Source organism: Odocoileus virginianus, chromosome 20 (assembly GCF_023699985.2).
Source record: "Odocoileus virginianus isolate 20LAN1187 ecotype Illinois chromosome 20, Ovbor_1.2, whole genome shotgun sequence".
NCBI classification, from domain to species: domain Eukaryota; kingdom Metazoa; phylum Chordata; class Mammalia; order Artiodactyla; family Cervidae; genus Odocoileus; species Odocoileus virginianus.
This window is the reverse complement of record NC_069693.1, coordinates 8,165,459-8,187,212: the sequence shown is the minus strand read 5'-3', so window position 1 is coordinate 8,187,212 and position 21,754 is coordinate 8,165,459. Positions and strand designations below refer to the sequence as shown.

Genomic DNA, 21,754 nt, shown 5'->3' with positions numbered 1-21,754 from the left:
AAAGAGAACATGGGGCCTCCCAGTTTCCTGGCCACGTTTCCTCCCTTGGAAGCTTGTTTCTTCGCTTTCGAGAGTGGAGAGAGCTGCCGGAGAAAGTTCAGGGCCTGCAGCTGGTGGCTGTAACCTGAGCCCCAGCTCAGATGAAAACATCTCTCTCCCCCCAACACATAATCCCGAGGTTTTGTTGATTATTTCCAGAGAAGGGGAGAGAGAGAGAGAGAGAGCTCAGAACGGCCCTGGGAGGGGATAGAGTTGCCAGGTCTGTGTTATTGAACCGTAGGGGTGTATTTCAGATTCTTGTTCTGTGCAATGAAAATGTGGAAGCCAGACAGTGTGTCTCTGAAAAAGCATAATCATTTCAAACAAGTGGAGAAGTCCCATCTGATTCCAAGCAACGTACAAACCAAACCTCACCGACACTGCTCAGCTCTTCATCTGAAATAGCAAAAAAAAAAAAAAAAAAAAAAAAAAACTGCAGAACAACCCCCAAGTTCATCCATAGGGGAGGAGTTAATTAGGTTGTATTTAATAGGACTCCAGTGTTCTTGCCTTGAAAATTGCATGGACAGAGGAGCCTGGTGGGCTATAGCCAAGGGGGTTGCAATACACACACACACACACACACACACACACACACACACACACACAGTGGCTTTCACACAACATTGACCATGGTCCGTGGTAAGAAATATATTTTATTGTAACCCAGAACACACACACACACCATAGAGAATAAAGCTTCCTAAAACATAATAGGTGAGATGAATTTGGATATTTTGTATTCTGTTGTTTCTCATGGGAAAAATTGTGAAAGACCTTGACATGTATTAAAAAGCTGACAGGTGGCTTTGCTGGAAAATTCGACATTATCTGCCACCCCTTTTCAGGTTTTCTGATTCTATGTCTCTGAATCTTTGAATTCTTCACTTCTCTGTAAATTGCAGATAACAAAACAATACAAATGATCTCTGTCCACAGACACATGAATGAATTTTGTCTTGGTGGACAAATAATTTCCCTCTCCTGATGTGGGGAAAAGCCAGTTTTCTATGTATGAAGGAAATTCATTTTAGCTTTCTTGATGTTTGTTGTGTGTCCATTTTATGATTGTAGGAGAGTTGAGATTTTACCTCTAAAAAGATGGTAAAGAGATTCTCCATGCAACATGAATTTGTGGGAAAAGAGTACTGAATACTCTTTTCAGTGTTTTCTTTCATAATAGCTATAGATTGCTCTTTTTAAGTGTTCTATAATCAGATTTAAAAGTTTATTGCTTAGGAATTCCCTGGAAGGCCAGAGGTTAAGACTCTGTGCTTCCACTGCAGGGGATACAGGTTGATCCCTGATAGGGGAACTAAGATCCCATATGCCACTTGGCAAAAGAGCAAATAAACAACAACAAAAAACCCACTGCTTATTTCTTGCACCCCACCCTCCCCAAGTTAGGAAAAGACAAAACAAGTGTCTGTCAGGAAAATCATTCATTTCCCCATCTTGGATGATGATAGTAAAGGAAGCTGATGTGCACTGAGTGAGTTCTCTGTGCCAGACCCCATTATTCGTGTATCATCTCCTGGAATCTCCCAGCACCCCATTTTGCAGGCAGAGAACCTGAGGCTCAGAGAGATGGAGCAGTGTGTTTAACATTTCCCGACTCTGATGTCATAGAGTCTGGGTTTGAGCCTGAGCTTGACCTAAGTTGTCTTAACCATCACCTTAAAACTCCTCCCTCTTGCATTAGTGCCTCTGGGGAATTTACAGCAATTTTTTTCAATAAAAGTATTCCCCTAGGCCTTCCTCTGTGTCTGACCTGTGTTGGGGAGACAGTGGTGACCAGTGACAGCCCCAGTTCGGCCTTCCCAGGGCTCACAATCCAGTGGGGGAGACAGACCCATCTCCAGAGTGGGCAGAGTTGGGCCAAAGGAGACTTAAGGGGGTGCTGGACCCAGTTTGAGCAATCAAGGAGGGCTTCCTGGAGGAAGCTGAGTCCTAAAGGACAAAGAGTTGTGATCCAGGTCGTGTGTGACCAAGGTCTTCATAGAGAAGCCCAAGGGGCTCTGAGAGTCCAGAAAACCTTACAATGATTGGAAGAATCCAAACTGAACAAGAAAGGTCAAGTCCAGATCCTCCCCAGAGTGGCTCTTGGATAATCACATCTCTTAGGACTGGCCATGAGGTTTGTTCTCTGGTTGGCACGAGATGGGACAGAGGAGGGTCTCTGATGAGAGCAGCTGGCCATCTCTGCCAGACACAGCCCTGCTCAGGGAATTCTGTGGATCTTTGTTTTCCCCAGTCTGCTCTGCTCAGTTCTGGAGCCGGGGTCACCAGACTGCCCCCCTTATCCTCTCTCCTTGAGGTCCAAGTGCCCAGTCAGAGGCACAGCAAGTCAGACAGATGTAAGTTCAAATCCTGGCTTCCCTACAAACTGGATGGGTGGTCTCTGAGCCTCAGTGTCCTCATCTCCATAATGGGTTGATAATCTCTAGTCCACGTGCCTATCGTGAGGGTTAAATTTGGATCAGATCACACCTCTGCTCCGAACTCCCATGTTCCTCTGGGAAAAAGCCACGTCCTCCCAAGAGGACTCCCTGATCACAACTCCCACCTCTGATCACAGCTCACACCTTCTCCCCTGCCTCCCTCTGCCCCAGCCACACTAGCCTCCTTGAGCTGTGCTTGGCCACTCAGTTGTGTCTGACTTTTTGTGACGCCATGGACTGTAACCCTCCAGGCTCCTCGGAACATGGGGATTCTCGAGGCAAGAATACCGGAATGGGTTGCCATGTCCTCCTCCAGGGGATCTTCCTGACCCAGGGATTGAACCCAGGTCTCCAGCACTGGAGGCAGATTCTTCACTGTCTGAGCTGCCAGTGAAGGCCACTAGCCTCCTTGGTGTTCCTCAAACACCTCATGCTCTCCATCTCCAGGCCCTGGGTGTTTGCACTGGCTGTTTTCCTCGTCTGGAAAGACTTTACTCCACTTATTTGTCAGGCTCATGGATTTTGTCTGCCTTGTTCACTGCTGTATAAACAGTATGAGAACTGTACTTTAATAATAACGGTAATTTTATATATTAATATAATAATGATAGTAGTAATGATGATAATGATTACAAGAGCCTGTAGGCATATTCAGGGGCTCACACCCATCCTTCAATTCACCCTGTTACAAGTCTAAGCTTGTACTTCTTACCACACGACAGGCTAATAAACTGAGAGAAGAATCACTGGGGCAAGGAATAGCAACTTCATTTGGAAAGCCAGCAGGCTGAGAAGATGGTAGACTGGTGTCCCAAAGAACCATCTTCCCTGGGGCAGATGCTAGTTTATGCTATAGAACAAAGAGGGGGAGGTAAGGAAGCAAAGTAAAAAAGGTGATGTTGTTTAATCAGTCATGACTGACTCTTCTGAGAGCCAATGGACTGTGGCAGCCAGAATTCGGGCTCCATGGGATTTCCCAGGCAAGAATACTGGAGTAGGTTGGCATTTCCTCCTCCAAGGAATCATCCTGACCCAGGGATTGAACCCAGGTTTCCTGCATTGCAGGCAGATTCTTTACCACTGAGCCAGGAAAGCCTCCCCAAAAGGTGATAAGTTATTTTAACTATTTCCTGGTTCCAGCCAGACTCCAGAGATGTGTTCATTTCCTCCTGCAGCCATTCACAGGTGAGCCTGATCAGGAAGTTTCCTGTGAGCTAAACAACGGTATTTTATTTTATTTATTTATTTTTGGCCACACATCACAGCATGTGGTATCTTAGTTCCTCGACCAGGGATCAAACCCTTGCCCCTTGCATTGGAAACACAGAGTTTTAACCACTGAACCACCAGGGAATTCCCTAAACAAAGGTATTTTAGCTTAATGTTCAGGCATAGGAAACAATGTTCCTGGAGATTGGCCATTATCCATACTTTAAACCATAGGCAATATTCCTTTAGAAGCAATAAAACAAGAAGTTTAAAGTAAAAGAAACAGATCCAATATGGAGTCAGATTTGTTCTTCCCAATTACAGCTCCCCTACTGGCCCTCCTATCTCTGGGTCCCAGCATGCACTGCAGCCAGACCAACAGGGGTTGGGGTTGTCCCAGAAGATGGCTCTCATTGATTCTGACCATCTGGCAATTCTTTTAGCTGGGCCAATAGGGAGAGGGAATTCAAGAAATCCATGGGAAAGGTTGCCAGGATAAAAAGTAAATTTTTGTGGTAAGATCTGTTACAAGCAGTGGAGATTTTTGACAACATACATATGTGGGATGATGGTGGGGAAGGGGGTGAGGAGAGGACGTGAGCTGTGAATATTCATTCCAACCTTGATTTGGCTACGGGGACCTGAATTTAGAGAGAGGAGGCAGAGAAACTGCAGATCAGATAGTTCCCCGGGAGCAGCCACCCACAGTATTTATGGCTATCTGGAGTGACTGGCCTCATTGACTGTCATCAGGGGGAAAAAAGCTCCCTCTAGGGCAGGGGAGGGCGGGCGTCTCTCATGTGGAGTTTACTATTTACCTGTCTATACTGAAGAATAAGCACTCCTTTGTTCCAGCTTCCTTCCCAGCACTGCAGACAGAGGCAACCTTCTCTCTTACTCGTTGTTTATTTATTTTTAGAGAGAGTGTCTCATTCTCTGGCTTCAGAGTTCCAGCGGTTGTCCAAGTGGCTGGCTCGATTTCCAACCCAGGACAGTCAATGGACACAGTCATTTATTCATTCAACAGAGAGGAATTAAATGTCCCTCTGCGGCAAACACAGCTTAGATTCTGGGAATCTGATGGTGAAAAAGACAGGCAAGGTGTCTACCCTTAGGGGGCTTCCACTGTCACGTGCATTACAACTTTAGATGGTGTATGTACTACCTTTGAACCACTTTGGGAATTGTTTGTTACGCAGTGATGCTAACTTATATGCTAATAAGTCAAAGTGGTACGATAGTGATTTTTATGAAGGTATGTGAGGAGGAGAGGGCTTCTCAGGTGATTCAGTGGTAAAGAATCTTCTTGCCCATGAAGGAGACGCGGGTTCGATCCCTGAGTTGGGAAGATCCTCTGAAGGAGGAAATGGCAACTGGCTCCAGTATCCTTACCAGGAAAACCCCAAAGACAGAGGATCCTGGAAGGCTACAGTCCATGGGATTGCAAAGAGTTGGACACAGCTGAGCAACAGAGCACACACACACACATACACACACACGTGAGGGGAAAGCTTCTGTAAATTAGGTGACGTCTGGTAAGGCTTCTTAGAAGTGGCATTTGGACCAAAGTTTGAATGACAAGGAGGAACATGTACAAGTACATGACAAGTACAAACATCTTAAGGTGAGAACTGTGGAAGAGCATGGCTGAAAAGGGCTTCCCAGGGGCGCTAGTGGTAAAGAACCTGCCTGCCAATGCAGGAGATGCAAGAGACACGGGTTTGATCCCTGGGTTGGGAAGATCCCCTGGAGGAGGAAATGGTAACCCACTCCAGTATTCTTGCCTGGGAAATCACATGGACAGAGGAGCCTGGTGGGCTGTAGTCCACAGGGTCAAAAAAGAGTTGGACACGACTGAATCAACTCAGCACAGCATATGACTGAAAAAGACCCAAATGAACACAGAAATGCTTCAGTTCTTAAGCTAGGGGTGGGGTGGCAGATAAATCGGCAAGCAGGCATTCATTCTATTATTATGTATACTTTTTTCTTATATCTAAGTACTTAATAATGACAGTTCTCTAGAATTATGAGAATAATTATTTAAATAAAGAACATGACATACATTTATTTGGTTAAATATTTCAACAAAACAAGGATAGGTAGGGTGTCTCTTTCTAACCAGTTAACAACATGAATTTTACTTTTAGAAGTTGTCATGCTGGAGCTTCCCTGGTGGTCCAGTGGTTAGGAATCCGCCTTGCAACGCAAGGGACACCAGCTGATGCCTAGGCTGGAAAGATCCCACATGTCTCAGGACAACCAAGCCAGTGAGCCGCAACCACCGAGCCCTCACACCTAGAACCTGGCTCCGCAACGAGGGAAGCCTCTGCAGCGAGAAGCCCATGCGCTGCAACTAGAGAGCAGCCCTCGCTTGATGCAACTGGAGAAAGCCCAAGTGCAGCACTGAATACCCATTGCAGCCAAAAATAAAAGTAAGTAAGTCTTTAAAAAGAAAGAAAGAAAGAAAGTCGTGGTGCTGAAGTAGGAAACAGATGGGCCTCCGGGCTGGACACCGTGCTTGTTGAGTGGAGTAAAATTGAAGCTTTCTTGTCACCCAGACACTCCAGGGGCAAAGCTAGTGACACAAGCTGAGCTCTGCTTAAGCAAAGAGACAAGATGACCACTCCTGAGGTCAAGGAAGACTTCCCCGTCTAGGCAGGAGGTCTCCTTGGGGGGGTCACAAAGGGAAGGGGCGCCAACCTAAATCAAGTGTGGACGTGCACCCACAGGACGTGCATGATCTTCAGTCACATCCACCTCTTTGGATCTGTGGTGGGATTCATCTTCGTGAAAAGTTGCACACGCATCTTGGGGAGGGTCCTGAGACCATGCAGGTGTGAAGAGAGAAACAAGATTAATGGGCCAAATGTAAACAAAGCCCAGGAAGGATTGTCCTGTGTGAGGGATTTAAAACACCTCTTTACTGCGCTCCTCCTCGTTCAGGACGCCCCCACACCTCTCTGGGTGTGTATTTCTGCCCTGCTTCTGACTTAAATAAATAAACTGCTTCTCTCTGTGCTCTCCTGTACGTTGTGCTGTGTCGCTGTGTCTGTAATAGTAGACTTTGTACCTGTTTGCAATTTTTGCCTCCTTGAAACATTTTTGCTTTCAACAGGGTAAGAATTGGGGAACTTTGTTTCTAGTCTCTAGCCCCTGGTGGACTGGCGGCTAGGTTCTATCCCTGGACAGGGAAATAAGATCCTGCTTCAAGACTACTGTCTCTCTGATAAACAGTACATGATATTTTATGATATTTTATTTTCTATTTTATGAGTCAGGATCAAAACAATAAAAATCCTGTGGGGATGCCTTTTACTCTTTCTGCAAACCATTTTAACAACAAAAAAAAGAAAGAAAATACCAAAGACAGAAGACATTTTCTTTCTTTCATTAGCATTTTTTTTTCATTTTGGAAACTTTAAAATGAAAACAATGGCAGAAAGAATAGTGTAATGACCTCCATCTATAACAAAGGTTTTCAAGGTCAATTCTCAGCCAATTTGTTTCATCTATCCCCCTACCCTCCTGCTTTTTTTCTGGAGTATTTTAACAATACTTTAAAAAATATATAGATAAGTGATTGGTATTTGGAAATAGTCTGTGGGTTTTGTTTGTTTGTTTGTTTTGGCCATGCTGTGAGGCTTGTGGGATCCCCCCCAGCCCTCTGCAATGGAAGCACAGAGTCTTAACCACTGGACCACCAGGGAATTCCCTCTGATCTGTGTATTTTTAATGATTACATGAGCTGCAGAAATATGTGTAGAGACTCACATCAGATGCTGAGGCGGGCAGTCTGGAGGCTAGCGGCGAGGGGGAACGCCATGTCATGGGACATTTAGAAAGTACAAACTGAAGAAACTCTGGAGCAAGAAGGCGCTCTCACAGCACAAACTGGCTAGAAGCAGTCAGATGAGTCACAGAACCACCAGGAGGTGGTTCTTACAACTCACTTGGGAGGGGAAATCTGGGTGAAAGCCCAGAGCCCCCGGGACCTTAGTATTTATGGAAATTCTGCGGGTTCTCATCCAAAATATACAGGAAGACAAAATAAAAACCTAAAGGTGAAAAGGAGAAGAGGATGCCAAGGTAACTCTTAAAGTGCAGAGATGGGTGAAAGAGTTGGAGCTGCAGGGACCCATCGTCATGGAAACTGCAGTTGGAAGTGTTGTCATGGAAACCACAGCCAGGACTCCTACCAAGGGTGCTTCAGAACTATTTTTAGATCCACTGGTAATTGTAGGTGGTTCACTGATGGGAGAAGGGCCAGGCAGCTGACTTCTCTTACACACACACACACACACACACACACACATGTGTATATACATACATACAAATATACATTTATAATTACATGTAACTGTATATTATATATGTTGGAGAAGGAAATGGCAACCCACTCCAGTGTTCTTGCCTGGAGAATCCCAGGGACGGCAGAGCCTGGTGGGCTGCTGTCTATGGAGTCGCACAGAGTCGGACATGACTAAAGAGACTTAGCAGTATATTATATATGTAATTACAAATATTTGTAAGTTCATACATATATATATATATATAACAAATTTAAAATTGTCTCTCAAATATTTTGAAATGCTTAACTCAGAATCTTCTTCTCTGACTGAACCCTGATTGAAACACTTATAGGCATCCATGCAGTGAAGACTTAACAGATCTGGGTCATCCAAACTCTGTACCTTTTATTTTTTGTGTTTGCCCACACTGCGTGCCATGTGGGATCATAGTTCCCCTACCAGAGACTGAACCTATGCCCCCTGCAGTGGCAGCATGGAGTCCTAATGACTGGACCACTAGAGAAGTCCCCAAACCCTGTCCATTTTAAATAACCAACTAGCCCTTCTGTGACTCCTGGGTAACTGCTAAGCCTTACAGGATCCTGTACTAAAATGAAAGTGATGGTCGTGGCCTTGGGCCTTGCAGCATCTCTTAGATTTCTGAAGATACTGAAGGCTGAGTAACTAAGGTCAACAAGTGTGCTCCATGCAAATGGACTCAAGAAAAATACAAAAACCCTAGACACTAAGGCGCAGCCGAGCTTCGCTGGTTAATACTTAGCACGTGTTGTCACACGTTGTTGCTGGGGAAAGTAAGCCTGTATAACTTAACGTATGGGGTAACTTAAAAGTAACTCATGTAACTCTCTCCTGGACTCTGCCCTTTTCTTTTTCCTTTGCTGACCTTAAGCAGTATCCTTTTCTTGTAATAAACTATAATTGAGAATAAAGAATCCGCCTGCCAAGTAGGACATGCAGGTTCAATCCCTGGGTGTAGAAGATCCCCTGGAGGAGGGCATGGCAACCCACTCCAGTATTCTTGCCTGGAAAATGCCATGGACAGAGGAGCCTGGCAGGCTACAGTCCATAGGGTCTCAACAGTGTCAGACGCGACTTGGTGACTAAACAACACTGTAACCGTGAACACTGTAATTTTTCTGAGTCCCAGGAAAACTCTCAGCAAATCACTGAACCTGGAATCAATGATATTCCTACTATGAAGAAGAGCAAGGAACTCAGAGAGCTCAAATTATTAGTCTAATATCGCACAGTTAGGAAGACTCATTGCTAGCTGTATCAGTGAGGGCCCGACAGGAAACATGGCAACCAAACTGAGCCACCGAAGAGCGTTTAATGATAATAAAGGTGTTCAAAACAAACCAAAGGTGTTGCCTGAAGGCAGGGGGTTGAAGAAACCGGCGACGAAGTACGAAGCACTATCCCCAGGCTTGGAGGGGAAGGGGGAACTCAAGACATTTCTAGGAACTTCTGGATATTGCAAGAACAAGAAAATGTAGCTGAGAAGGCTCTCAACAAGAACTGTGGCTTTTGTTAGGGAAAGTCAGGGGGCTTGAAGGCGCTCTCTCCTCTCGCCTTACGCTTTCTGACGTCTCCTAGGGGTCCTGTTGGCTGAACCCAACAGGAAGAAGGAGAATAAGAGGGGTAGTTGGCGCAGCCAGGGAAGTCAGCGCCCCCAACCCCCGTCCTGGAGGCCCACATTTTGAGTAGAGAAGGGCTGAAGGACTGGGTCAGGAGGGGCAATCGGAGAACATGCAAATCCCTGGCTCAGTCAATAGGTCAACAGTAGCGTTCCCAGCCGATCCCCAGGCCCAAATGCGTAACCCACGCGCTCCGAAGCAACCGCCGGTTGCCATGGAGACCGCGGGCAGCGCGCGGGAGCAAGTGCGCAAGCGCGCACTGAGATGCCTGCCTCGGCTCAGCGCGGTTGTTGGGGCCCAGCCGAGGCGCCCGGAGTCCCAGCAGGGGCGGAGGCTGGCATCCCGGGCCTTTCCTGGCCAGCGGCTGCATCCCGGCGGCCTCTCCGTGGCTCGTCTGGCCGTTCAGAGGCGGGGCTGCCGTATCCCTTCCAGGCGGGCCTAGACACAGGCCCCGGGGGAGGGGCTGAGCGCGGTTTTCGGCAGATTCCAGGACACGTGTGAGCACCCGGGGCCCGGTTTGGGGAGGAAGGCCCTGGGAAAGCGCGAGGCCTCTTGCAGGCCCACCGTGGAGGGGGCAGCTGAGAGCTCTGAGCCTGGCGGTGTTTATCGGCTCTCTGACCGCCCTCTCCTGTCACCTTTCAGGATTGCTGCTTAGGAACCGCTGCAGGCGCGGTCCGCCTCGTAGACGCTTCAGTACACCTGGGGATCGAGCCCCGCGGTGTCCACGACCATGGCGGCGAACCTTCTGGAGGACTGGTGCCGGGGGATGGAAGCGGACATCCACAGGTCCCTGTTGGTCACTGGCATCCCAGAGGACTGTGGCCAAGCGGAAATCGAGGAGACCTTGAATGGGGTCCTCTCCCCGCTGGGTCCGTACTCCGTGCTCAACAAGATTGTTTTGAGGGAAGAAAATGCCAAAGCTGCCCTCGTTGAGGTCGGGCAGGGTGTGAATCTGAGGGCCATACCCCGGGAGTTCCCAGGAAGGGGGGGCATCTGGAGAGTGGTCTGTAGGGACCTCAGCCAGGATGCTGAATTCTTAAAAAACCTGAATGAATTCCTGGACGCGGAGGAGCGCACCTTGGAGGATGTGGTGCGCCTGCTTGAACTCAGCAGGGCCCCACCACCCCAGTCCCAGAATCGGTCCCCTGAGAACTGGGCAGAAGCTTTGGGGGTGATTCTGGGGTCTGTGGTGCAAATCATCTACTATATGGATGCTGAAATGCGCAGCCAAGAGGAAGCTAGGGCGCAAGAGCTTGCCGAGGCCCAAGCGGTAGCATCCTTGGCTTCAGCAGCGGGGAGGAAGGTCAAGAAGGAGCCAGGGAGGGCTGCAGAGAGGGGCTCTGCCTTGAAGATGGAGAACCCTGATGGCTGGAATGATCTGGCGGATGGGGCTGACGCTCCTCAACTTTTGGTTCGAAAGGCTGGAGCTCTGACTCGCTCCAGGAGAAAGAAGCAGAAAAAAAATCCCAAGCAGGAACCAGTGCCTTGGAAGAAATCCCAAGGCAGCCATTCCCACAGCTCAGCCTCCTTGAAGCATCCCGAAGCTGATGATGGTAAAAATATGGAGATGTTAGAACCTGTCAGGAACAGCAAAAAGCCACGTGTGAAGCAGGAGCAGTCGGCTTTGAAGAAGCCCCCAGTAAAATGTGCCTGGAAGTTTCCCAGCATCCGGCCTTGTGTAGCTGCAAGCTGGGGTGTTGCCTCTGAGTCAGACCAAGATGGTGGTCTGGAGGGCCCCCCGAAGAAGAAGGCCATGGGCTGGGCCTCGGCAAAGAGCCCTGCCCCCGTGAGGAAGAAAAAGAAGGTGAGCTTGGGCCCTGTCTCTTATGTCCTTGTCGATTCGGAAGACCCCAAGAAGAAGCCAGAGGTTTCAAAGAAAGGGCCAGGCTCCGGCCGGGGTGCACCGGACCAGAAGGCCCCCGGGGACCCCCAGCCCCATGAGTCACCAACCTCAACCTCACAGGGTCCAGAGGCCAAGCCACAAGGCCCTCCGCGTGCCTCTAGTGAGAATGACAACAAGTCATCTGGGTTGTGTCAACAAGTGGATGGAGGGGGAGGAGCAGCGGGGGCAGGTGGGGGCACAGGAACGCAAGGGGGCAGAGAGTCAGGTGGTGGGTGAGGACCCCAGTGCAGTGGAGGAGGCAGGTGACCCACCAATTGAGGCCTCAGAGGCCGAGAGCCCTGACCCCCCCTCCTAGGAGCCTCTGAAGGCCCACACTTGGGGATACCTGTGGAGACAGGAGGTCAGAGCAAACCCACTCACCCATCCCTTGTTGATGAGTGTGTCTCCGTGGTATTCTCCAGTCATCTCTCCCTTCATCTGACCCATCTCCCTCAGTGAGGACGGCGTGTTTGGGGTCGTGTTGTTTGTCAGAGTGGGTGGCCTTCAGCCTGGAGTTTTCTGGAGGCCTGCTTGGGAGATTTAACATGTTCAAAGACTTAGAAAGTCTCAGGAAGTGAAAAATCTTTCCTGACACACCCTGCTTCTCCTCTTGAGCTGTTCTGACTTATCCACAGAACATGGGGGGACTATCTGCACCTGAGCAGTTGAAAGAAGACCAAGAAAGAGGCTCCAAGTCGGGAACAGAGTTGCTCTTGTTGACCTTTGATTGTTTTAGGAACTCACTTTGTAGAGATCCGACTTCAGCAGTAAATGGTGTGTAAGGTCTCAAGTGGAAGGAGTTAGGGAGGGAAGCGTAGCCCTGTGCCTTTTTTCCTTGGCCGGGCCTGCTTTTTCACCTCCTCCTAGACACAGTCTCAGAGGATGGAGAGTCACGAGGTAGATTGGAAAAGTTCTAGAACATTCACTGTGACACACAGTCTGGTTCACTGTTATGGTTGCCTATGTTTGGCCTTTCTCCCCCATTCCCTGCTTCCTTTTCTGGATGGTGAGCCAACCTCTCTCTGCAGGACCTGGTGAGGTAAAGAGGTCCCTTATATTCTCTCTCTGCTTCAACCTTTGTGTAGGTTAAGTCAAGATCTTCCCTGCAGACTTCACTTCCTCACTCCTATTAGTTTTCAGCGTCCATCCTCCAGTTCTCTATCCAGAAGGTGGTAAGGTCCCTACGCACTTAAGCCTTGAAGTGTTTGGTTTAAGGTTCTGTTAATAAAACTGGTACTTGGATTCCCATTTGGGTGAAACCCTTGCAGGAAACCTGCAGTCAAAAAAGAATAATGGGGAGGGAAGGACTCTGCCATTCCTGGGTCCCCTGGCTCTTCTTCCATCCCATGCCCCACCCCCAAACTCTCTTTGAGGCTGAAGACCAAATCTCCCATTATAGGAAGAGACAGGAAAATATTCTTTAAAAATTGGCTGATCATTTGTGCCCTCTGAATAGACCAGAATGCCTTTTCTCCTGTGTGTGCAGGAGGAGAAGGAGGGCCAGGTTACCCCAGCTCAATGATTTCCAGACTGTATGCTGGGGAAGCCCAAGGTATGCTCAAAGAAGTTATCCGAATCTCCTTTTTCATGTATTTATTTTTTTAAAGTGACTATTTGAATGTATCATAAGCTCAACAAGTCACACCAGAGACTACCAAAATATTACCTTGTGTTCATCAGTGTTTTGGTACAAGTGTCCATTTTATTGATTTCATCATCTATTTGCATATGATCTAATTTTCTTGTAAATGCAGCAGATAGGAAAGTTTCCGAGTAGGAGAAGTTGGTCCTGCGAATGCCCTGTCATGAAACAAACACTCTGAAAGAAGTTTGCCTTTGTGATCCACATGTTATTGTCCTACTGTGATGCTGCGTTGTTTGATAGCAAAACGTATCAACATGGCACATAGTAATTCATATTCTATTAAGAGTTTTGTGGTCTGTCTTATGACTTAACATTTTTGTGATAAAGGATGTGAATAGTTGTTAGATGTTGTTAGTGATTCAGCAGGTTTCTCATGACAATTCATTTCAAAATTCTAGATGAGTCTGAGAATGCAGGAAAAAAGGAAACAGTTTCCGTTTGCAGCTCTTCATCTGTGTATATCACGGTTATCCTTGGGTCTGAGCAAAACAAAACATGGGAGTGAATTGGCCTTTCACGCTGTGGCTCTCCAGCTCCAGATTTCAAAATCAGGTCCATTAGGGCTTCACTGTGCTAACAAATTGACACCATGATTAGTAAATGTAAATGTACATGTTATCAAATAAAGTTTAGCAAACTAATTAATTGTTGAGTCTCTTATAGATGCCAGTGGCATGAACTGTTTAATTTGAAGAAAGGGTTCCCCCCACACTGAACGACACACACTGTCCTAAACTCCCAGCCTGGGGTGTGTGCGTGCTAAATTGCTTCAGTTGTATTTGACTCTTCGCAACCCTATGGACTGTAGCCCTCCAGACTCCTCTGTCCATGGGATTCTCCAGGTAAGAATACTAGAGTGGGTTGCCATGCCCTCCTCCGGGGGATCTTCCCTACCCAGGGGCTGAACCCCATCTCTTAGGTCTCCTGCATTGCAGGCCAGTTCTTTACCACTAGTGCCACCTGGGAAGCCCCAGCGGGAGCTCTTGTCAAATCTGGGTTCAAGCTGGAAGAATCGTCAATTTTCCATGAGAGGAAGCCATCAAGATATCTGTCCTCATTGCTATATGATCTGCCACCAATGTGAACCCCCACCCCGCCGGCCCCAGATCCTGGGGTTTCTAGAAGTTTCTAGAACAGGTAACTGGTGGTGTGGATTATCTGAAAGGGCGAGTTTACTTTTAAAAAGCAGCTAGAAGATGAAACCCTCTCTTCCCCTCAGACAGAAATTGAGGTTTTTCAGTGAAAGATCGAGTTAAATTTCCTTCTGCCCAAGCCCCTCCCCTGTTAGGGACCCCTGAACCACGGTGACCACTGTACCAGAGTCACGTGATGCCCTGGAGACCAAAGGGAAGCTGGACTCTGAGGACTGGGGAGCTAATTACACCCTGGAGTGCAAGCACAAAGACCCCGGTCAGAGGTTAATTGGGTCCTCGCCTCTGCCCCCAGGGGGAAGCTGGATTTGGTCACGATCTTTAAGTACCTCCCAGGAGTAGTCACTCCCTCCAGTTAGACCCAATCCACCAGGAAAGACTGGTAGTGGGGGAAATGTGACCTGAGGTGAGGGAAGACCCAGGGATGGGGCTCCGTGGGGTACAGGGGAAGTCAGGTCTCCAAGGAAGCCTCTCAGACTGCCTCTTGGATGGGGCGGCGTTCTGTTTGTGGTGTACCTTGGAGCAAGGCCCGGCCAGAGGTGCCTCCAGGGCAAGGGGGGTGGGGGGTGGGCGATGCTGAGGAGCAGCTTGCATGCAGCCAGGAGGGACAGAAGGTACAGCTTGGTCATTCATCCATGATTCTGTTTAGCCAAAATTTATTGGTCATCTACCTTGAGACGGCCAGGAACAAGACAGACCCCATGGACTGCAGCACACCAGCCTTTCCTGTCCTTCGCTATCTCCTGGAGTTTGCTCAAACTCATGTCCATTGAGTCAGTGAAGCCATCCAACCATCTCATCCTCTGTTGTCCCCTTCTCCTCTTGCCTTCAATCTTTCCCAGCATCAGGGTCTTTTCCAATGAGTCGGCTCTTCACATGAGGTGACCAAAGTATTGGAGCTTCAGCTTCAGCATCAGTCCTTCCAATGAATATTCAGGACTGATTTCCTCTAGGATAGACTGGTTTGATCTCTTTGGTGTCCAAGGGACTCTCAAGAGTCTCTTCCTGCACCACAGTTCAAAACCATCAGTTCTTCAGCACTCAGCTTTCTTTATGGTCCAACTCTCACATCCATACATGACTACTGGAAAACTGAAACTAACACAATATTGTGAATCCACTATGCTCTTTAATTTAAAAAAAAAAGAAAGAAATCAATCAACAAAACAGTGGGACAGAATAATAAGTCCAGAAGTAGACATTTATTTTGAGTTAGCAGGAGAGAAGATTTTCCAAGCATAGCTAGTGTTAGGAAAACTGGACAGCCATTTGGAATAAAGGACTAAAGTTCTTTACTAAAGTAGGGTTCTCTACCTCCTGCCATTACCTTCCAGAAGGATCACAGTCATACATTTAAAAAGAAATTAATAAATGTTTACAGAAAAAGAGAAGGAATTGTTCTTTAGTCGCTCAGTTGTGGCTGACTCTTTTGCACAACCCCTTGAACTGTGGCCCACAGGCTCCTCTGTCCATGGGATTTCCCAGGTAAGAATACTGGAGTGGGTTGCCAGTTTCTTCTCCAGGGGATCTTCCCGACCCAGGGATCAAACCTACATCTCCTGCATCGTAAGCGAATTCTTTACTGCTGAGCCACCAGGGAAGCCACAATATCTACTTATTTAAACCTAAAAAAAAAATGGGGAGGGAGGTGCTATTATGCTCCTCCCCATTTTTATAGACGAGGGAACATCATCTAGAGGTCAATAACCAGGCTAAGTTCACTCCACTGGCAAATGACACAGCCCAGGTTTGGAGCCTGGGCTTCCAAGATAGGCTGTTATCCAAGATACCACCCTGCTTCCCCACCTCTCCCATGCATGATTAAAATAAGTGCAAAGTCAAACAGTCATGCAATCTCATCCATATAGCAACTGGGCAATAATACAAAAGTTTAGGGGTGCCCAGTGCTGGAGAGAGTTTGGGGGAGCAAGCTACCAACTATTCCTTGTTTGTTTGTTTTTTAAGAGAGTGGCACGATGCATTCAAAGTGCTGAAAAGGAAAAACTTGCAACTTAGCAGACTTTACCCAAGTATTCTTAATAGGCATAGAAATCAGTACATCCTCCTGAGAGTGACATCAAATTAAAATACACTCATCAAACTGTGCTGAGGGATGCCAGGACTGCTGATTATAGTGCTTTTGTAAAAGGGAGGTGGAAACTGGAAATAGTCTTCCAAAGATTTATGCGCCACCATAGAAAAGAACACTGTGCAATTGTCAGGATAAAATGGATCTCTGAGCACTGATTGTCAGGCCACATTTTAAAAAATCTTATTTGAAAGGTAGATGTATTGTACGTGTTCAGCTGGATGCATTTTCACAAATGGAATCCACCTGTGCAGCCCCTTAAACGTCTAAGGCTCCCTCCACCAAACTCTATTCTGTGTCCTGCCCATCCCCCACCCATCCCCTTCCCCATTCACCTTGCAGAAGTAAGTTTCATCCAAGCCATATTATTCAGTGAACAAACTGTGCTGTCAAAAAAGATGCATTAGGATCTCTTTTGTTGAATATTTTATAAGAAGGAATAAACAAACATTGTTATGTTAATAAATGCATACAAATATATTTGTTTTAGGAAGCTACAGGTACATATATATTTTATAGTGATTCCTATATGGGAGTGGGGCTTCCCCAATGCCTCAGCAGGTAATGAATCCACCTGCAATGCAAGAGACACAGGAGACGTGGGTTCAACTCCTGGGTCGAGAAGATCCCCTGGAGGAGGAAATGGCAACCCACTCCACTATTCTTTCCCGGAAAATTCCATGGACAGAGGAACCTGACGGATTATAGTCCATAGGATCGAAAGAGTCGGACATGCCTGTACTTTGTCAGTTTCTAACCATGCACTCATATTGGGTGTTTTGTTTGTTTGTTTGCACCTGCAGCTTTCAGGATCTTAGATCCCCAACCGGGGATCAAACCCATGCCACCTGCAGTGTAAGCTCGGGAGTCCTAACCACTAGGCTACCAGGGAAGTCCCATATTGGGTGTTTTTTTAAGTAGTCAATATTCAGTCATAAAATGGTGTGAAGTGCTGGCATATGCTACGTGTGGCTGAACCTCACTACAGGAGACCTCGGTTCGAATCCTGGGTCAGGAAGATCCCTTGGAGAAGGGATAGGCTACACTCCAGTATTCTTGGCCTTCCCTGTGGCTCAGCTGGTAAAGAATCCGCCTGCAATGTAGGAGACCTGGCTTCAATCCCTGGGTTGAGAAGATCCCCTGGAGAAGGGAAAGTAAGAGAAGTAAGGTACAAAAGGCCACATATTGTGTGATTCTATTTATATTAATGTCCAGAACTGGGAAATCTGTAGAGACAGAAAGTAGACAGTGGTCATCAGGGCTGCAGGGAGAACAAATGGGTTTCCCCTAAGACTGTCACACTTCTACTGCTTAATGAGTTCAGGGTTTCTTTTTGGGGCAATGAAAATATTCTGGGTCTAGATAGAGGTGGTGGTTTCCCCAAACTGTGATTACTAAATGCCACTGAACTGGACACTTTAAAATGGTTAATTTTATGTCATGTGAATTTCAATGCTATTTAAAAAAATTGTAGTAAAAGAAGTCTGGATCTGGACCTTTTCAGGGGGAGGTGGTACTATAGACATTCTCCTTTATACTTTTCCCTATATTAAAAAAGCCACAAGGGACTTCTTTGGCAATCCAGTGGTTAAGACTCCACCCTTCCAATGCAGAGGGCACGGGTTCCCTCCCTGGTCAGGGAAGTAAGATCCCATATGCCTTGGGGTGAAGCCCCTCACCCCCTAAAAAAAGCCATGGAGCCAAATGCCCTCTCTGGCTGCCTTGTAAATGAGCCATGCTGCAGATTTTGGAAGAAAGCTTTTGCTGTCTTCTTTCGATGTGTATTTGAGTTTTTTTTTCAACGTGTTTTCAGTTGGAAAGTTTTTAAGCTTCCCAAGGGTCAGTTTTTAAAATTCCAGCCTGGGCTCTTCTATTCTTGCAAAACTGGAAAAGCAAGAGGGTTTGCAGAGAATACAGGTCTGGTCACGCTCAAGTAAAGTAAAGCCGTGGGGCCCCCACCTCAGTGGGAACGGTGTGGAACATTGGTCAATGTGTAGCTAATGTCAGCAGCGATTAAGGCCTGCTCTCACGCTCCAGGCTTGTTCTGGGTGTTTCCCCTGTGACTTTCACACTTTGATAAGAAATGTGAGCACTTACAGAACGTTCAAGGGCAAATCTCTGAAGCAAAAATTTCCCTCCCACTGTTTTTCCATGATTCCTACGCCCTTAACTAAAGCATTTCCTATGTGGGCAGGCTGGCTGTTTTTAAAACTGTCAACATGTAGGAATAGGGAGGGAAACATCCAAAATAAACACTCAGAAAACAGAGAGATATGTCAGTCGTACAAGAGGCCTGGCTGCAGGACTATGTATCTGATAAATATTAAACTGTATGACGAGCCTGCAATAATTAGAATAGTTCAGTACAGAATGAACAAACAGAGTGACCCCAATCTACAAAGAGTGCAGTATATGTGGAGTTTCAAACTGGCGTGGGAAAGAGGAATTATGCAGAAAGTGGTCCTGGGATAATAGGTAACTGGGGGAAAACAGCTCACTCCTGGTATCAAAATAAATTCCAGACAGATCAAATGTAGAAAATAAAAGTGCGAAACGTGCAGAGGGAAAGTTGGCTGGATCATTGATCATCTTGAAGGGGAGGAAGTTTTCCTTTTTTAAAATTGTTTTATTTTAATCTTTTAAATGAATGAAGTAGAGTTGATTAACAATGTTGTGTTAATTTCTGCTGTACAGTAAAGCCATTCAGTTATATTATATATATATATTCTTTTTTAGTGTTCTTTTCCATCATGGTTTATCAGAGGATACTGAATATAGTTCTCTGTGCTATACACTAGGACCTTGTTTATCCAGTCCGTAAATAATAGCTTACATTTTCGAACCCCACCCCTCCATTCCTCCCCTAGGCCCCTCTTCCCTGGCAACAAGTCTGAGTCTATTACATAGACAGGTTAATTTGTCATATTTTAGATTCCACATGTAAGTGATATCATATGGTATTTATCTTTCTCTTTCCAACTCATTTCACTTAGTATGAGCATCTCTAGTTCCATCCATGTTGCTGCAAATGGCATTATTTTATCCTTTTTTATGGCTGAGTAGTATTCCATTATGTATGTCTTCTTGATCCATTCATCTGTCAATGCACATTTAGGTGGATTCTGTGTCTTGGCTATTGGAAACAGTGCTGCTGGGAACACTGGGGTGCATGTATCTTTTAGAATTAGAGTTTTCTCCAGATACGTGCCCAGTAGTGGGATTGCTGGGTCATACGGTAATTGTATTTTCAGTTCTCTGAAGAACCTCCATACCGCTCTCCACAGCGGCTGCACCAGTTTACATTCCCACGAACCACGGAGGAGGGTTCCCTTTTTTCCACATCATCTGGAGGGAGGCAGATTGTCAAAGCTGAGTGGACTTGCAAAGTGCAAAGATCTTACTTAAATGTCGGCACCCCTGAGACCCAGCGAGGGGCTCCAGTCTCCTGTAACTCAAAACCATCAAAGAAAGCCTGCATCTTCACCACTGTGACTACCAGAAAAGTTAAAGTTTCTACCTGAGGAAAAAAGTAACATAAAGTCAAAAGGTAGTGACAAAGTGGGGAAGAATAGAGATTCTATGCTTCCCTTTACCAAAAGGTCATTAAATGACCTTTAAGAAATTAAAGAAAGACAAAGAAGAACAGTTGAGAAAAATAGGCAAGAACCTCCAATTGGAAGTTTGCGGATAAACAAGCCATAACACAGTAAACACCTAAAGAGGCTCAACACCACACTCAAAGAAAGAAGTGCACGCTTGATCAGTTGTGTCGGACTCTTTGCGACCCCATGGACTACAGCCCGCCAGGCTCCTCTGTCCATGGGATTTCTCAGGCAAGAGTACTGGAGTGGGCTGCCGTTCCTTCTTCCAGAGGGTCTTCCTGACCCGGGGATGGAACCTGCACCTCTTGAGTCTCCTGCAGAAGCAGGCGGATTGCTTACCACCTGGGAAGCTGCGCCACCTGGGAAGCGCAGCTAAAGAAACAGTCATGAGATAAGATGGACTGAGATAAGGGTGACCCAAGAGATCAGTGGAATAGAGCCAAGAGTCTAGAAAACAACCAGGACATTCCTTTGTCCACGTATCTGACTGGCAAACGTTCAAAAGCTGTGTAATAGCCAGTGCTGGCCAGGGTGTGATGAAACAGTGTCACTCACTATTATTGGGAGTGTGAACTGGTTTAAAGGCCATTTGGCAATAGCTGTCAAATGTTCAAAATGACTTTTGTTTGGGGTCCCAGGGGACCTGCCGCTAGCAGTTTTCTCCTGCAACGTAGTCTTAAATGTGTCCCGTGGTAACTCCTTCAAGGGGGCTGCCTGGCGGCTCAGACAGTGAAGAATCCACCTACGATGCAGGAGACCCTGCTTCAGTCCCTGGGTCAGGAAGATCCCCTGGAGGAAGGCCTGGAAACCCACTCCAGTATTCTTGCCTGGGGAGTCCCATGGACAGAGGAACCTGGCGGGTTACAGTCCGAGGGGGCACAGAGTCGGACGCAACTGAGCGACTAACATTTTCACTTCCTACAAACTTTTTAAGCATCACATTGGGTCATTTTCTCAGAGTTTCACCTCCCCCAAAACAGCCTGGAACTGGGACTGGTTCATGCAGGTGAGGAAACTGCAGTTGGTATTAAGGAAGACCTGGTTGAAAGAAGGTTCCAGAACCTGTGTATAAAGCCGCAACTGGGTGTAGGCAACTGTGAGTTCCGCCAGCATCACACATTTGCCCACCGGAAAAGTCCTTGTCTTCACGTGGTAGACAATGGCACTGACCTCGAACACACAGAATCCATCACACCCCCAAAGGGTGGAACCTTGGGGGCAGGAAGTTTATGGAGAAATTCGGGGGTGTGGTTGGTTGGACCAAAATGGAATCGGGGCGGTGTGGGGAGAACACAAAACTGAGCCCCACTGAACCGAGCAATCGGGTTTTTAGAATACAGTAAGTTCCCTATATACGAACCTTCAAGTTGCAGACTTTCAAAGACGCGTGTCCCAACGTGTGTCCCATCAACATCAGGTGTGTATGAAATTGCATCTTCCCCTCCGTCTCCTGTTGCTGACAGCCCTTCAGCTCTATCATCTCCTACCTCCCCTCCTTCCTCCAGTCAGTAACTCTTCTTGCTTGTTCATTCAATGCTAGCAACCTGTTTGCCAGCTGTTGTCCCACACTATTGTACTTTTCAAGGTACATACCGTAAGATTAAAAATGTTTTACTGTTGTGCTTGTTTTTTATGCATTATTTGTGTGAAAGTACTGTAAACCTATTATAGTACTATACGGTAGATTGTGTTAGTTGGGTACCTGGATCATCTTTGTTGGATTTATGAACTCGATCTCAGATTGGA

At 46.8% G+C, this 21,754-nt stretch overlaps 1 protein-coding gene across 5 annotated transcripts; it reads left to right on the top strand.

Moving 5' to 3' along the window:
* Positions 1-9,878: 9,878 nt before the first annotated feature.
* Positions 9,879-13,807, top strand: PNMA8A (PNMA family member 8A). 5 transcript variants are annotated; one of them, XM_070450675.1, is made up of 4 exons: positions 9,879-10,136; positions 10,282-11,443; positions 12,607-12,693; positions 13,565-13,807. In XM_070450675.1, the coding sequence occupies exons 2-3, from the start codon at positions 10,370-10,372 to the stop codon at positions 12,652-12,654; spliced, it is 1,122 nt and encodes a 373-aa protein (XP_070306776.1). In that variant the 5' UTR covers positions 9,879-10,136; positions 10,282-10,369; the 3' UTR covers positions 12,655-12,693; positions 13,565-13,807. The 5 variants fall into 5 exon arrangements, 3 of the variants coding, with proteins under 3 accessions (XP_070306776.1, XP_020753732.2, XP_070306775.1); XR_011482055.1 differs by lacking the exon at positions 12,607-12,693 and having other exon boundaries at positions 10,282-12,560; XR_011482054.1 differs by having other exon boundaries at positions 10,282-12,693.
* Positions 13,808-21,754: the final 7,947 nt, after the last annotated feature.